The sequence below is a fragment of the Galleria mellonella genome, unplaced genomic scaffold (assembly GCF_026898425.1).
Source record: "Galleria mellonella isolate WM207_F2 unplaced genomic scaffold, CSIRO_AGI_GalMel_v1 utg63, whole genome shotgun sequence".
Lineage (NCBI taxonomy): Eukaryota > Metazoa > Arthropoda > Insecta > Lepidoptera > Pyralidae > Galleria > Galleria mellonella.
This window is the reverse complement of record NW_026442130.1, coordinates 1,575,899-1,594,120: the sequence shown is the minus strand read 5'-3', so window position 1 is coordinate 1,594,120 and position 18,222 is coordinate 1,575,899. Positions and strand designations below refer to the sequence as shown.

The following is an 18,222-nucleotide window of genomic DNA, read 5'->3' as shown; positions in this document are numbered from 1 at the left end:
ATTAACAAAAATATAATTATACTAAATATAGTCAAATAATTTTATTAAACTATTTCATTATAGTAATTTTCAAATAATTTTGTCACATTTCAGTGGTAATTTAATTCGGCCTTAATTTTAATTTAATTATCAATTGTATTTTAGTAATTATTACAGAAAATAATAAATTATGCTTTTCATAAATGTTTAAAATTACAACAAGTTTACACTACACTATTTTTTTTTAAATAAAATACAGCCCATTTTACTCTCTGATAATGTGGCTTTCCATGGGCAAAAAGAATTTTAAAATCGCTTAAGTATTTTCTGAATATGTCATATTAAAAACCAAGAATCTAATCTTTTCTCCTTATAATATTAGATTTTCTTTTTTAGACGAACCGAGAAAAACCATCGAGTTTAAATTCTTTCTGCTTACCCCAGGATCTGATGTGAAGATAAATATATATATATATATATATATATATATATATATATATATATATATATATATATATATATATTGATAAATATTACTAACTATTAAAAATATTATAATTTGACGATGTCTGTACATGAGAAAATTTTAAGAAATAATATAAGAGTTACTAATAAAACCAATAAATACACGAACTTTTTAGAATTTTCGTCTATCTGTCTATCTGTTTGTATTCCTGTATCAAGCAGAAATTACTATACCAAATTGGATGGGATTTTCACAGTTGTATTCCTGAAGGTCCAATTTATAAATTTGGTTTATATTTCATCTTATTATACGATATAAAAGCAGCTTATTCTATTAATTCTCCTACTTCTGAAAGCCACAAGTACAAAGTAGCGGGCTACTATATTATTTTACATAATATAAATGTATTAATATTACGAATCATGCTTCAATTATCCTGGTTTATTTGATATTGCTGTTTACGATAATTGAGAGCTCGAATCCCTATCAGAAGTACCTACTTATAATAAATTAATATTAAATTGAAATTGAAAGCGACAGACGAATTATATTTTCTTCCTTGACTCCATGACTAAAAACGATTAAAATCATATTTGAATTTTATTGTACGAACAAATTGCTGTTTAGTCCCGATTTATTAGTTTTTTTTTTAATGGTTGATAATGGAATGGTATCCCCGTCTGTGCTAACGGTATGCGCTGGCGGGGCTCCAGTGAGGGACGGTAGGTGAGAATGAAAAGGCAGGTCGGTTAGCACATCGTGATGTATACACCTGGAATTCAGCACGATGGTGTCCAGGGGGGACCACGTGGAGGTCAACTAACAAACTCTCCCCCCATTAACTGTCCATTGCTGAACATAAGCCTCCCCCATAATTGGGGTCGACCTGATAGGGACCCCATTACTAACAATCTCTGCCCCCCCCCCTAATGGAAAACCTGCACGGCGATATATAAATATTTATATGTAAATATTTACATATAAACGAACGGTACATTCGTTAGATGTATATACATAAGAAAAAGGCACACTGTTTAATTAATTTAATAAAAAAAATAATTAATGATGACCTTTATTACCATTATTAAGAAAATAAAAAATTAAAACAACAAAAAGCAAAAAGAACAATTAATGTTGCTGGTAATAGGAGCCGCCTCAGCTGTTGCTATATATGTACAGCTCCAGCGAGATGTACCTATATAGCGCCGATTTTCAGGTGGCCTCTTAACTCCTTTACCTTTATTTTTTTATTATTATTATTTTTTAATTTTAATACAATACAAATACAATAATTAATTCAATATAATACAAATTCAATACAGCTTCATAGGTACACAAATAAACAATGATTGCAGTGACAACCGCACTAATGCCAAAACGTTGAATGACAGCTGTCAAAATGTAAAAGTGTAAAATTCCCCAATATTTCATGTAAATCGTGAACTATTTCTACACATTTATTTCTATGAATAAGTACGTACAATTATAACGTATTTTTGTGATTATATATGTATATATAATCACAAAAATACATAATAATATCTTTTAGAGATTTTAAACAAGTTCTTTCTGCATGTGTGGAATTCAAGAATGCAGTAGTTAAGATACAGTCTGAATACCAGGCAGATTACACTGTAACTCGTCTTGTGAGATAGTACGTATGTGGTACGACGAATGGAGTAAATGTACACAAATGATTTATAAATTTACCCACGATTTCGTCCGCGTGACCGGGATATTTTTTATGCCACTCAGAATGGCAAACAAGCTGACGACCCATCTGATGCGGAGTGGTAACCGTCGCCTATAGACGTGAGCAGTACTACGGACCTAACAGAGTATACTGTTTCGCCCATGATACCCCCCATGCGTTGCCATTCCTGAACACTCAGGTGTTATTCTTTTGTACCCTGTAAATTCTCTGCCATATCCCACCCTTCAAACTGTGATATTTTGTAGATAGAGCTATGGATTTTGTAATAAATAAAGTATATAATAATAATAAAAATTTAGAAACTAATTGCATTAAATTTTCAAGCTATGTAATTACATAATATATTTACAAAAAATGCAAACGAGTTAAGAATCGTTCTCCTTTTGGAAGACTTAAAAATAAGACAGTTGCATCACATTTGAATGCAGTTTTTAAACAATTGTAAACATGTTTTCCTAGTACTCAAAACCACAGTACACGACGTGTTTTTAATAAGTAATAAATGTAAATATTCATTAATATGCACTAAACCATTGTAGAACGGAAAAAGTCATGTCGTATGAGTAATATCATATAGGAAACAAGAATCTGTGTGGTCCTAACACAAAATAGGCCAACTCTTCCTTTCCTATGCGTGTCTTAATGGTCGAAGGATGAGCAGCAATGTCCTGCTTAAAGCTGAAATGGTTATTTGATGTAACAAGAATGGACAATATTAAGAATGAATATACCAGAGGAAGTATGAAAGTAGCACCAGTGATAGGAAAGTTAAGAAGTAACCGTCTCTCCTGATATGGACACGTGAAGGAGTATCAAGAGAAATATTAAGTATTATTGTTGTAAATTGCCAAATATATAAAGGAACAATTTTTTCGTACATAATAATTACTTTATATATTGACAATTTACAACAATAAATGTGAATAGTTACATTTATTGTTGTAAATTGTCAATATATATATATATATATATATATATATATATATTTATTTATTTATTTAATATTTTACACAGTTAACAGTGTACTTTTAACTAATTTTGAAGGTCCGCTAGACTCATGACGCACGAGACCCTGGATTCAGGGTTTTATTGAGCCTGGATGCTAAATCTAACTTGTTAATTTTACTAGCCAATCCGGCGGGCAAAAACCAGGTCCGTAGCTAGACAGTAATTTGGCTAGCTAAATTACGAATGACTGATTTAGAGCTTGTTATAGGCATAATAATGCTAATTTAAATGAAAATAATGATATTCAGCAATAATATGTCTACATGCTAGGGTTTTTTTATGGGTGATAGAATGGTAACCCCACCCGTGCTAATGGTATACACCGACGGGGCACCAGTGAAGGATGATAGGTGAGGATGAAGCAGGTCAGTTAGCCCATCGTGACGAGTTCAACAAGAATTGTTCACGATGGTTTCCAGGGGGAGCTACGTGGAGGTTGACCGAATAGGGCATATTGCTAGCAATAAGGCTGTCAAACTCCATTGCTAACAATCCCTTTCCCCCCCCTACATGCTAGGGCTGTAACAGAACGTAATGATGACAATCTTAGTCAATATGATTTACTTTATCAATTTTTATAAACATCTCCCATGTACAGACATCGTCATTTTATAATTTTATCACATTAATAAGCTTTTAATTAATTTCTTAATAAAACAGAAGGTAACCGGAAAGTCGGTGTTGCGGTTTTGTTAAATAAAATAATTTATTGTAACACTAGGTACCTAAATTATGAAACAATAGTATCGGCATTGATATAAAACCACAATAAGTAGTTAGTAAATATATATGTATACTTTTTGTATAGAAATGAATATAATAAGCTATGCAAATATATTAACAAGAATCTATTAAATGTAATATTATTATGTATGCGTTGAATCTACTATTATTATTTCTTTATAAGTAAATGTACAAAGGCGAATTTAACTCTGATAGAGTTCTCTTCCAGCAACACCCAAAGTGGAAAGGAGCATCAATGTTAGCGGGTAGAGTGGTGTACAATATTGTGACAATTTACAAACAATAAAAGAACAAGATAAACTTCAATATTACAATACTAATCCTATTATAATTTTGTTTTAATTAAAATAGCCGTTTAAGAATTAAATGAAATTAATTTTTTTTTATACAACTTAGAACGGCAAACAAGCTGACGGCCCACCTGATGGAAAGTGGTAACCGTCGCCTATAGACATGAGCGGTACCATGCACATAACAGAGTATACTGTCTCGCCCATGATACCCCCCCATGCGTTGCCATTCCTGAGGACTCAGGTAAATTTAAATTATTATGTAATTAAAATAAATTAAATTTAATACAAATTAAATTTAATATAAATTAAATTATAATTTGTACGAAACTTGGTAGGTAGACTTTTTATTTTTTAAACAACTTCAAAACTGAGGTACTCATTTTGGCTATATTTTTTTTTAGTTTGTTAACTCATAAATTTGAAAAAAAAAATATCTAAAAGAATATACTTGTTTACACTAATTTAGTTTTTAAAGCAAACAATGCGTTTGAATTGATTGAGAAGAGTTGTTTCTTTGTTTTTTTGCGGGACACAATCTTTAATTTTTTTGTTCAATGCTTCTTAGAATGGCCAATAAGCGTATCATATACATGAACAGAACCATGGATATTATAAAATACACTTGAAAGTCCATAGAATCTCACATGCATTCTCATTTTTTAGAACTAAAGTATTATACCTTCTTACCTCCTTAATTTCACCAAGTTTTCTTCTACTTTAGTCAATAAATACTAATTAAAAAACGTTTTAAATTCTAATTTAACGAGAAAGAAAACAGGTTCACACGTGCGAAACCAAGGGATATGTCTAGTATATAATTATGATATTTGTATTAATACGGTTTACATATATTTTAATAATGCCCTAGATACATACCAATAATGAGTCAATGCCAACAAATACCGAGCGATAATAGAAACATCTAGAACACTTTCAATTATCATATATATATACATACATATATAGTTACTTGGGAAGGATTATTAATGGGGACTAGTGGCCCCGTTGGAAGCATTATACCCTGTTTTTGTCAGGTTCAATGCAGTTTTTTTTTTGGAAAGTTAATTAATTTTTTTTTGTTTTTTTATTTAATTAGCATACATAAATACATTAAAAAAAAATGGATTTTTAGTACCACTTAAGCCTCTTTGGCTTGTGTGTGTGTACTTTACATTCGGTTCTCAAATGACAATATTTACATTATTATTCTGTTGTTTTACCAAGATTGGACAGTAAATAGGCTTTCAGTTTAAATTTTAGTTCAAATTATCAGTGAATTTGTCACGATGAAGCTATTAAACAGAGCTTATCATCATCTTGATATAATATTCCATATTACTTCTGCCTCATATTCCAACGGTCACGGGTTCGAACCCCAGACTGAAATAATAATTGTTTATCTAAATACTTGAAATATATCCATATTAATTTAAAATCCTACCTGTTTGACCATATTAGTTTAAAATCCTACCTGAGAAGCTCTTGGTTGAAATGAAATGCTTGTCCGTGCCTCAAGTTTTATAATAAATTAAAATAAATACAAAAGTGCGTGTAGTTCTATCCGTTAACAAAATTTGAATGTTTTACCTTCTAGCGGTTAAACGGTCTATATCTATGGTTCTAATATTGCAAGTGCGAAAAATTTAACTTTTATTAAAACAACTATAATGTCTAATCTTGAACATGCCCCCGGCCTTGAAAGCTTCAGCTTTCAATTTTAAAACTTCAAAACTAGAATTAGTCATCAAGTAAGGGACATATCTTGCTGTAAGCGCGTCTCACGACACCTGACGATGTGCGAATATCGGCTACTCTAGTGATGCCGTCTTTGCCAGGGAAGATCTTCACTATTCGACCGAGATGCCATTTTAGCGGCGGTAGGTTGTCGTCCTTAATAACTACTAGCATATCAGGCTGCAGTTCAAGTGTGTTCTTCCTTCCTTTAGTCCTTATTTGAAGTTCTGACACGTATTCCTTCGCCCAACGGGACCAAAATTGCTGTCGAATCTGCTCAACTCGTTGATAACGTGTCAGTCGATGAACAGGCGTCTCAGTGAAGTCATCACTAGCAGGCGCAGTAAGTGGACGTCCCACCAGAAAATGGCCTGGACTAAGAGGCGACAAATCTTGTGGATCTGAGGACATAGGGCTTAAAGGACGGGAGTTCAGGACCGCTTCAATTTGTGTCAACACTGTACTGAACTCCTCGTAGGTTAAGTGCGCGTTTCCTACTATACGACGTAAAATATTCTTACAGGACCGAATTCCAGCTTCCCATAATCCGCCAAAATGAGGCGCATAAGGCGGTATGAATGTGAATTGAATATTCTGAGCCGTGGCATATTCTATAATCTGTGACGAACAATTAGCTAAAAAATGTTTAAAGTCATTCATCAATCCAACAAAATTTCTACCATTATCAGAAAAAATCTCACATGGGTTGCCACGCCTAGATATAAATCTCTTTAACGCTAATAAATATGCATCTGTTGATAAGTCACTGACGAGTTCTAAATGTACAGCGCGCGTTACAAAACAAATAAATAAGCACACATAGCATTTTGTCGTCCTAGCACCTTTACCCTTACGATTAAGTATGAGCATTGGTCCGGCGTAGTCCACCCCAGAACGCATAAAAGGAAAGCCCGAAGTTAAACGTTCCTTTGGTAAATCTCCCATAAGGGGAGTAGGGGTCATACCTCTCAAGCGTTTACAAATAATGCAATCATAAACAACCTTCCTTGCTAAGTTTCTACCGCCAATTGGCCACCACGTTTCACGTAAGTTATAAAGAAGCGCCTGTGGAGCTGCGTGCAACAACTGCTTGTGTTCGTGTCTGAATAGTAGTAGGGAGAAAATATGTTTAGATGAAATTAAAATCGGATGTTTTTTATCAAAATTAAAGTCGGGAGAATTTACAATCCGACCACCAACACGAATTAGTTTATTTTTATCAATAAATAAATTTAATTTAGACAAATTATGCTTATTAACTAGAGTACTATTATTTGTGAGTAACCTATACTCATCTGGAAACGATTCTAGTTGAGACAGTCGAGCCAAAGTTATATCAGATTCCCTCAATTCATCGACAGTGAGAGTACCTGACCGTTGAGTATTTTTATTGCGCGTATTATGAATAAAACGTTGTATATACGCGACAGTTCGTCTCATGCGACTATATTGAGAAAATCTAACAAATGGAAATAATGTACGTTCGCAGTCTTGATCAGTAGCGTAGGAATGCGTCACACTGGATTTCAGCTCAGGCAATAGTTGCTGAGAGTCAAATGAATTTAACGGTACATTATTGCAACTGAAGTTAGTGTGACGAAGAAAAAATGGGCCTTCCCACCATAAAGTAGAAGATGAAAGGTCCTCCATCTGAACACCACGCGAGACCAGATCAGCTGGGTTTTCCTTCCCACTGACATGACGCCATGGAAGTTCCTTCACCAACTCATGTATTTCTGCCGTTCTATTTTGTACAAAAGTTTTTTGTAAATTAGGCGACATGTGTAACCATCCTAGTACTATGGTCGAGTCAGTCCAGAACATGATGTTATCAAAATGACGACGAAGTGATTTAATTACTTTATCATAAAGTCGAGCCCCAAGTAAAGCTCCGCATAATTCTAGTCGCGGGATACTGACAGGTTTTAAAGGTGCAACCTTACCCTTTGAACATAACAATTTTACCGATACAAGTCCGTTATTAGTTACTGTTCGAACGTAGATGCAAGCGCCGTATGCAGTCTGCGATGCATCGGTAAAGATGTGTAGCTCTGTACATATCGCTTCGTTAGCTGTAACATGACGGGGTATGCGGATGGTATTAAGCATTGATAAGCCCTTTACAAATACGGTCCATGCGCGCAACACGTCTCGCGGTACCTCATCATCCCATCCTAGTTGTAATAACCATAGTTTTTGCAATAAAACTTTGGCTATTATAATGGTCGGACTTAATAATCCCAATGGATCAAATATTTGAGAAACGTGCGATAAAATGGTTCGTTTACTAATCTTGTACGTATCAACTTTAACTTGAGTATTAAAATAAAACTCGTCTGATGCATAGTACCATCCAAGACCTAATGTCTTGCACTGAACATTTTCTCCTAATGTTAATTCCTGTGATGCGTTATTATTTGGAATTTGATGAACCAACAATTCATCACATTTAAAATTAAATATCCATTTTCTTAAGTGAAATCCACCAGAACTTAAGACATCAGTGACCTTCTTACAGAGTACAAGCAACTCCTCCTTGTCATCTGAACCTGTAATCATATCATCTACATAAAAATCATTTAAAATTATTTGTTGGACGGCTGAGTCCTTACATTCGAGTGCCAGCTGCTTTAGACACCTAACACTAAGAAACGGTGCGGAGGCTGTCCCATACGTTACCGTGTTCAGTCGGTAAATACCTAACGGTTCAGATGGATTGTCACGCCACACAATCAACTGGAGATCGCGTTGTAATTCGTTTAAGAGACACTGCCTGTACATCTTTTCGACGTCTGCACAAGCAGTGTATCTATGTTGTCTGAAACGAAGCAGGATGTCAACTAAATCACGCTGCAAAGGAGGTCCGACTTGTTGAATGTCATTTAAAGACACTCCACTACTTGTGGCGGCACTTGCATCGAACACCACGCGAAGTTTTGTTGTGCTGCTGTGCTCACGATACACGCCGTGATGAGGTAAGAAATAGTGTGGGGTTCCATATGAAGTTACTCGCGTCATATGACCTAATTCGATGTATTCGTGTATAAATTCAATATATAATTTTTTATAGTTAGAATTACGTTCTAATCGCCTCTCTAGTGCCAAAAAACGACGTTCAGCTTGTGACAAAGATTCACCCAAAACAGATGGCGACTGTTTCAGTGGCAAGCTGACGCAAAACCTTCCGTCACTATTGCGCGTGGTAGTACGAATGAAAGCTTCCTCACAAGAGCGTTCTTCGTCAGTCTGTATGTCACTAGTTTTAGGCACATCTTCTAACTCCCAAAACCGTCGTAACTGAGTGTCAATGGATTGAGTGAAGTTACATTGGACAGACGTATTGATATTGTGCGTGTTAAACTCAATAGGCCCTGAAATAATCCAACCTAACCTTGTATTTTGTAAAAAGGGTCCATTGGGTAATCTCATTTTACCTTCGCATAATAAGTCCCAAAATAAGTCTGCGCCTATTAAAATATCAATATTTTGAGATTCATAATATTGTGGATCAGCCAGCTGTATATAGTCAGGTATCATAAAAGACTGCGCGCGTTGACTATACATCGCAGTAGGTAGCGTAGATGTAATGTGCGGCAACACAAAACATTTAATGCGTGCGGAGTAATTGTCAATGCGTGATTTGATCTCGATATCACATATCTGTGATGACGTTGTTACTGTGTTGCCGACACCTCGAATTTCGCAAGTGGACTGTATTAAATTTATATTAATTAAATCGCATAGTGGTTTAGAAATAAAACAATGTTGACTACCACAGTCGAGAAGCGCGCGTGCTAAGTGAAACTTATTGTACCTATCGGCTATCTCGACTATAGCTGTAGACAATAAAACGGGTCGCATAGTAGATTGTTTGTGAATTAAATTAAAATTATCTATGTGTGTACTGTTTACTCGAGACGAATGAATTTGCGCGGGGATGGACTGCGCGGGCGGTGCGACGGTCGCGGGGGTCATTTGACTAGAACCCGGGGTTTCGTTGTCGGCTAGATGCATTGATACGACCGCTACTCGATCAGTCACGTTATTATGAATAAGCGTGTTGTGTTTTTTAAAACACAGTCTGCAAGGTCCAAATTTGCACATACTAACTGAATGCCCTGGACGTAAACAGTTCTCACATAATTTATTTGCGGTTATAAATTGCAGTTTAGCGTCTAAGTTAGTGTCCAAAAATGTTTGACATGAATAAAGTGGATGATCGGCGTTACACATTAAACACGATTTTTTAGTAGACGTGATTCGACCTTGCTGTGACTTATTGGTGGAAACATTGCAGTGCACTTTATGTTGTGATTTTTTATGTGACGGATAATATGACGATTGTTGTGAAGTCGCGTTTTGAGTTTTAACGTCACTGTTAACCCTGTGTGAAACTAGCAATGTTTCCAACATGTCAGCCCTGTCTCTGAGGAACATAAGTAAATCATCTACCTTCAGTGAAGAATTATCATTAATATATTTTCGTGTGGTGCATTTAAATTGTTCCCATTCACGTTCGGTGGTTTCATCTAACTTAGACGTTATAATAAATATGATTAAAGTATCCCAGTACTCAGTAGGCTCACCTAATATTTTTAATGCGCGTAAATTTCTTAGAATAATGTCTGTTAGTTTTCTGAGTGCATGTGGTGATTCCTTAGAAAGTTTTTGAATAGTAAATAAGGCCTTAACGTGGTTATGCACCAACAGACTGCTATTGTTGTATCTGTTGAGAAGTAGTTCCCATGCTACCACATAGTTACTAGCAGAGAATTCTAAGGAATCGATAACTAACTCCGCGCTTCCCTTTAGTGACGATTTTAGGTAGTGGAATTTCTGAATATCGCTAATTTCATCGGAATTGTGTACTAGAGATAGAAAAATGTCTCTGTATTCGATCCAATGCTCATACGTTCCATCATATACAGGTAGGGAGATGGTCGGAAGTTTTATAGACTGTGACGCCCTATTACTGCCCTTACTGGACGCGCTAGTGACCTCTACCGATTTGAGCAAACATTCAGCTTGAGCTAGTGCATGATAATAGCAATCTTCAAACAATTCTCGTTGCGTCAGCTGTGAATCTAAATCTGAATCTCGTACAATTTTTTCGATTTTTGTTTGAACATCGCTAAACTCTGCAAATAAGCTTGTAATACCTTGCATGCGTAATTTTACATCGGCACATTTTTGATTCGTTAATTGCTCGAGGGTAATATCACTAACGGCCTTAGAAAATTTAGTAAGCCTGCTTTTTAATATGCCACGCGTCTTGACTAGGTCCCTAAGCAATTCATTATCATTTTCATTATTAGCGATTAGCCTATTAGGGGATCTTTCACGATTAATTTTAACACTAGCCTCATTTATACTCATTTTGGCAAATTATGAAGGTACTTACGTTTGATTCTTGGTCTGTAAGATCAGCCTGTGCTAGCTGCGACACAAAGCTGCTTCTTATTGCTGAACACAAGAACTGTAACGTGACTAAAGGCACGGTGTGACACAATTGAAGCGAAGGAGATGGGGTTAGGGAGGATGGCAGACCGCTCCGGAATGCGCTTATGGACGATTGCTGTCTGCTGCTGCTCCTCCGACGCCTTAACCTCGATCCTTACTAGATGTCTTCTCACTTCTCGTAGTCCAAAACTTGTGCGATGAATTGGCATACGATGAGTCCAATGGTCGCTGACTCGTACTTTGCGTATTATTATTCGGCAACGAAGGTCCAAAACACGTATGTTTGCGCTTGAAGGTGAGAAGCTCTTGGTTGAAATGAAATGCTTGTCCGTGCCTCAAGTTTTATAATAAATTAAAATAAATACAAAAGTGCGTGTAGTTCTATCCGTTAACAAAATTTGAATGTTTTACCTTCTAGCGGTTAAACGGTCTATATCTATGGTTCTAATATTGCAAGTGCGAAAAATTTAACTTTTATTAAAACAACTATAATGTCTAATCTTGAACACTACCCGAAGGGCTTTCGCTAAAAGTCAGCGCTGTAGCTAGTTGGCTGCAGCATAACGCGGGGACCATTTCGATAAACATTACCTAAAACCTTTATCTGGGGGTAAAGGCATTGTTAGTAACGTTGATTGCCTGACACATTGCTGTAATATACTCTGTCAGGTCAACCACGTGGTCCCCCTTGGAGACCATCGTGCTGAATTCCAAGTATATTCATTTCGATGGACTAACTGACCTGCTTTTACATTTTCACCTATAATCCGTAATGGATTATAGGTGAGAATGAAAAGGATATATTTTTTTTTTACAACACAGGGGACAAACGAGCATGCGGCTCACCTGATGGTAAGTGACTACCGCCGCCCATGGTCACTCACAACACCTACGGCATTGCAGGTGTGCTGCCGGCCTTTTAAAAAGGAATATGCTCTTTTCTTATGGTGGGGGGAAAGGAATTGTTAGTAATGGGTTCTAATGAACCCATTACTAGCAATACACTCTATCAGGTCGACCTCCACGTGGTTCCCCGTGAAAAACATCGTGAACAATTCTTGTTAAATTCATCACGATGGGCTAACTGACCCCAAAAACTGCCCGAAATAGTAACCCCACCCGCGCTACCGGTATACACCGGCGGGGCATGAGTGAAGGATGATAGGTGAGGATGAAACAGGTCAGTTAGCCCATCCATTCCATCAGGTGGGCCGTCAGCTTGTTTGTCAGTTTACTTATCCTTATATTGTATAATAATATCCATTTATTGTGATTAAAATATAATTTACCTGTTTATAGTATTCTATGAACATTAAATAATTATGTATGTTTTATACATAAATAAAGTTGACCTAAGGTTATCGACCTCAGTGCAGCACTACAATGGTATTATGTGTGTGTGTGTGTGTGTGTGTGTGTGTGTGTGTGTGTGTGTGTGTGTGTGTGTGTGAGTAACGTTTATGCACACCCACACATCGCAATGTAATTGTTTTTCTCTGAAATACAACTTATTGTATTAAAGTCTATACACGAAGACTTTGAATGTAATATTTTTTACTTGCTATTTCCTGCTTTAACTATACGAATTTGATATACATATATAATATATACTACTGGTATGTAAGTTTAATAAAAGATTAACTCGGAAGCAGGTTTTTTTTTATACAACTTAGAATGGCAAACAAGCTGACGGCCCACCTGATGGAAAGTGGTAACCGTCGCCTATAGACATGAGCAGTAGCATGCACATAACAGAGTATACTGTTTCGCCCATGATACCCCCAGCGTTGCCATTCCTGAGGACTCAGGTGTTATTCCTCTGTACCCTGCAAATTCACGCCATATCCCACCCTTCAAATCGAAACACAGGCATGCAAACGCAACTGCTTCACGATAGAAACACGAATGGGACAGAGGTACCCAAGCAATCGACTTTTGTACAAAGTCTCCCTCTGGTTTAATGAACTAACATTAAAATCTGCTGCCGAGTTTAAATATGATTGTACGACATACATCTAAACATATATGCTAATACTTTCATAATTTTTTTTAAAAGCCACTAAAGTTTTAAATTTTTTTTATACAACTTAGAATGGCAAACAAGACGGTCCACCTGATGGAAAGTGGTAACACGGACATAACAGATGTACTTAAAAGATGTAACATAAAAAATACATGTCATAAATTTATTTTTAACACGTATTTTTATAAAAATATAAATAAAAAATACGTTCGCGATCAAACACAGTAAAAACTCATAAAATGTGGAGACACGTAATACTTCAAAGAAAAAATCTAGATGAGCTAATCGTTATCATTTTAGACTAATTACGGTTTTTATCCTCTTAGAACGCAGCACCAGTTTTTTTCCAAGAATATATTCGACGATTTTCCTCCTATTGAATTTACGGGAATATCTCGAATCATGTATCTATGTTATGTTATATATATATATATTTGGGATTGGCATAATATGTTTCTATTAATATTCGATATGACATCATAACCTTCAAGAAAAGAGCGTATTCCTTTTTAAGAAGCCGTCAGCACACCTGAAACGCCTCTGGTATTGCAGGTGTCACTTTTTTTATGCAACTTAGAAAAGCAAACAAGCTGACGGCTCACCTGATGGAAAGTGGTAACCGTCGCCTATAGACATAAGCAGTACTATGGACATAACAGAGTATACTGTTTCGCCCATGATACCCCTCATGCTTTGCCATTCCTGAGGACTCAGGTCCTTATTCCTCTGTACCCTGTAACTTCACTGGCATATCCCACTCTTCAAACTGAAACACAGCCATGTGATTGACACAGACGTGCCCAAGCAAACTACCTTTTTACAAAGTCTCCCTCTGGTTTCGGTATATCAACAGCGCAGGCAGGGTTGCCATTCCATTTATATTATACTAGCTTTCTGCCTGCTACTTCGTTCTTTGATATCAGTAAGAAAACCAATGTAGTACAACCCTTATAGATAGCATACCTAGATATACCAGATTTTAAGTTAAACCCTGAAGAATACACTTTGGTGCAATAGTTTTTACGTGATGTCGGAACAAACATACCAAAAAATATTATTTTACCATCTACTGATATTATTAAGGCTCCTTTTATATATATTTTTTTTTCTTAATTATATCCCATATATAAATATCTTTTAGTTATTTTATTAATTTAAATAAAATTCTTAAAACAATAATAGCAAAAAAAAAAATCTCACCGTAATGCATTACATATCGAAATCCTAAAAATACGTCCCTCATTGATCACTGGACTGGAAAATAAAAGATTCGTTACACAAAACTGTATGAAGGAAGTAATAATTATAAAAACACATAAAACCAGCAATCAGAACAATAATAATTCAGAAGCGACCACTTAAAACAGTATTTACGGGTTATAAAAAAAATAAGATCAAACCCGCCGAAATGGTGAAGAATGATGCGTTTTAGTGCACACATATTTTGGTGTAACGGAACGTAATATATTTATTTGATCAACTGGTTGAGTTTTACAGACTCCCAATCGTATAAATGTTCTAAGGAAGTATTTGAAATGATGCCCACAGTCACTTTTTATCATCGCACCGCTCGCCATCGACAGGGAATTCATCCTTACACGATCGAACCTAAATGGTCACGTACAGTGCCTTTTCAAAGGATTTTTTTCCCGCGAACACTAAGGCTGTGGAATAAGCTCCCTGCCGAGGTTTGCCCTAAAGACTCCAGTATGGGGTTCATCAAAAAAGGTATGTTAAGGTTTCCCCGAGGTCAGTAATGCGCATGTGATACTAGGGTGTTGCAGGCTACTGTAGCCTATGGATGGCTACAGCACTGTTTACCATCAGATGGGCTGTATGCTTGTTTCACCTTCATGGTATAAAAAAAATGAATTCATCACGATGGCTCAACTGACCTAACTTCATCATCACGTATCATCCCTCATCGCTACCCCCCCAGAGTATACCAGCGTAGGCGGGGTTACCATTCTATAATAATTTATTAAGAAAAATACGATTTTAGAGGTGATTTCATTCGCAAACACTTAGATTTCATCATCATCAAACAGACCGCAAAGATTCATTAGCTCATGTTATAACTTTCCGACAAAGTTTTTCTAAAAGACCAAAGCAAAGGTTTTTCAAAAAAACGGTAAAGAAATGTCTCTATGATCAGTAAAGTGGGCGTAATGTTGGTTACAGTAACCGCTTACCGTCAGGTGGAGTGTATGCTTGTTTGCCACCTCAGTGATATAAAAAAATGTCAGAAGATACATCAAAGGTCTTCATGACGGATCTTCTTATCCGCCTAAATGTTATGGCAGGTGAGTTGGGGCATCGAGGCGAACCCCACTATCCCGGCTTCATCTCTGGAGGCCACAACCTCCGTGTCACTAGGTTTAACTCGACATATATGATGGTAAGTATATGTAGGCGTAGCATCTGCTTGATGCTGGCGATGGAGTGCAGAGGTCACCCTTTTCTTTACTTTCGATTTTTTTTATTATTTCAGCCATTAATTATCTACTTTTGAAATACTATTACTAAATAATAATATAATAAATAATACTACTTCCCCATAAGATCTTTCCCAGTAGTTGCCACGCTTGACAGGCAGGTTGGCAACCGCAGTTAGGCTTTTAGTGATGTTTTAAGAGGGACGCTGCTACCTATCTCTCGCCCTCCCTTATCTATGTCGGGGCACACACGGCGAATTGTGCGAATATTCGCCTTCATGTAGAACAAAGACGAAAACACTAGATTTTAGAGAGCGACACCTAAAACGAAAGGTATTAGAAGCACCATACGGATTTGCTGATACTCACACGGTCACGAGTATGTTGGAAATTCTTCTATTACTTTTTAATTTTAATTATGTTTTATGTAGCCATCTCTTCCCAGATTAATAGCTAACAAGGCGAAATTGGCACCATCAAAAATATTACAGCCATCCTAAAATTGACCCGAGAAACACGTGTAATTTACTTTACGACGATTATAAAACTTTGATGGCATAATTATATGACGGTGAGTGCAACAAACCCTTTATGTTTTATTGTTTAAGCCAAATCGCATTTGTCTGCATAATCGCACGCACGCAAAATTTATCGTCGCTTCGAGTTTGCAAATAAAAAATTTAATTACCACTTTATCCATTTTAATTGGCAGTGAAATGTACTATAGAGGACTTGGTGACCTTTTTCAGGTTGCGTTTGAGCTGTAGACATGAAGGTAATGCTTCAGCCATATTTAAAAAATAATAAGGTGACTTGTTGCCACGGTTAGCAGACGGGTTGGCAATGGCAGTTAGTCTTTGGTAATGTTTTAAGAGAGAAGTTGCTGCCCATCCCTCTACTTTTCAGTTCCCTTAGTCCCCACTAACGACACCCACGGGAAAGGAAGGGGTAACCTATTCTATGCCGGGACTACACGGTAGAAGGCAAAAATCTTCTTTTTCTTTATGCAACTTAGAATGGCAAAGAAGCTAACGGCCCACCTGATGGAAAGTGGTAACCGTCGCCTTTAGACATGAGCAGTACCATGGACATAACAGAGTATACTGTTTTTCCCATGATACCCCCCATGCGTTGCCATTCCTAAGGACTCAAATGTTATTCCTCTGTACCCTGAAAATTAAAACACAGAAAACCGAAACACAGTTATGCAAATACAACTTCTTCACGGTTGAAACACGAATGGACGACCTCCCTGTGGTTCCCTCTGGAAACCATCGTGAACAATTCTTGTTGAATTCGTCACGATGGGCTAACTGACCTGCTTCATCCTCACCTATCATCCTTCACTGGTGTCCCGCTGGTGTATACGGATAGTACGGGTGGGGTTACTGTTTCATTATCACCCATAAAAAAAAAACACTAATGGGATAGAGGTATCCTAGTAAACGACTTTTGTACAAAGTCTCCCTCTGGTGAAAAATATAAAACTATATTTAATATCAACTTTAAAATAGATATGCAACTGTTGTTTTTTTATCCAACCTTGAGTCACCTTAGGCGTTTATGGAGCATGATATTTTAATCAGCCGAGACAATCGAAAACACAAAATTAATTTCCGCCGGTCGCTATAAAAAAAAAGTAACAAGAAAGCAGGCGGCTCCTAAAATAAACCGGACGTTAAGAGAGTCCATACTTTAACACTGACAGTTTACAGGACTATTTTTATAATATCTTATGATATTTAGAATTGCAAATTAACTAGAGGGAGACTTTGTACAAAAGTCGATTGCTTGGGTACCTCTGTCCCATTCGTGTTTCTAACGTGAAGCAGTTGTGTTTGCATGGCTATGTTTCGATTTGAAGGGTGGGATATTGCGTGAATTTACAGGGTACAGAGGAATAACATCTGAGTCCTCAGGAATAGCAACGCTTGGGGGGTATCATGGGTGAAACAGTATACTCTGTTATGTCCATGGTACTACTCACGTCTATAGGCGACGGTTACCACTTTCCATTAGGTGGACCGACAGCTTGTTTGGCATTCTAAGTTGCATAAAAAAAAACATAAACCGTTGTTGTTTTTGAGCCGTTAAAACACCAAGATACAAACAAACAATCTCACTTTTATATTTATAATATTAGTAAATATTATACAAACATTGTCAATCTGAGGATATAAATAAACCCAGTTAAAGGAATTCCACTCGATCGCTGTGTCACATTACAATTCTGTGAGAATTGCGGACATTGACGAAAATTGTACATTTATTAAGTGTTTGACTGAAATACACATGCCCTGTCCAATGTTTTTCGTGCGCGCCCAGATCGTTGCTTCAGAATTTATTTTCTGGCAAACTACTGAGTT

The 18,222-nt window shown here is 36.5% G+C and overlaps 2 protein-coding genes across 2 annotated transcripts; both read right to left on the bottom strand.

Annotated features, from left to right (window-relative positions):
• Nucleotides 1–5,693: 5,693 nt before the first annotated feature.
• On the bottom strand, nucleotides 5,694–6,820 carry LOC128201823 (uncharacterized). The gene has a single exon (XM_052899938.1). The coding sequence runs from the start codon at nucleotides 6,806–6,808 to the stop codon at nucleotides 5,942–5,944; it is 867 nt and encodes a 288-aa protein (XP_052755898.1). The 5' UTR covers nucleotides 6,809–6,820; the 3' UTR covers nucleotides 5,694–5,941.
• Nucleotides 6,821–6,948: 128 nt separating this feature from the next.
• Nucleotides 6,949–11,314, bottom strand: LOC128201782 (uncharacterized). Its single transcript, XM_052899716.1, has 3 exons — nucleotides 9,851–11,314; nucleotides 7,420–9,649; nucleotides 6,949–7,040 (listed from the first exon to the last, which is right to left on the bottom strand). The coding sequence occupies exons 1-3, from the start codon at nucleotides 11,312–11,314 to the stop codon at nucleotides 6,949–6,951; spliced, it is 3,786 nt and encodes a 1,261-aa protein (XP_052755676.1).
• Between the last annotated feature and the right edge of the window lie 6,908 nt (nucleotides 11,315–18,222).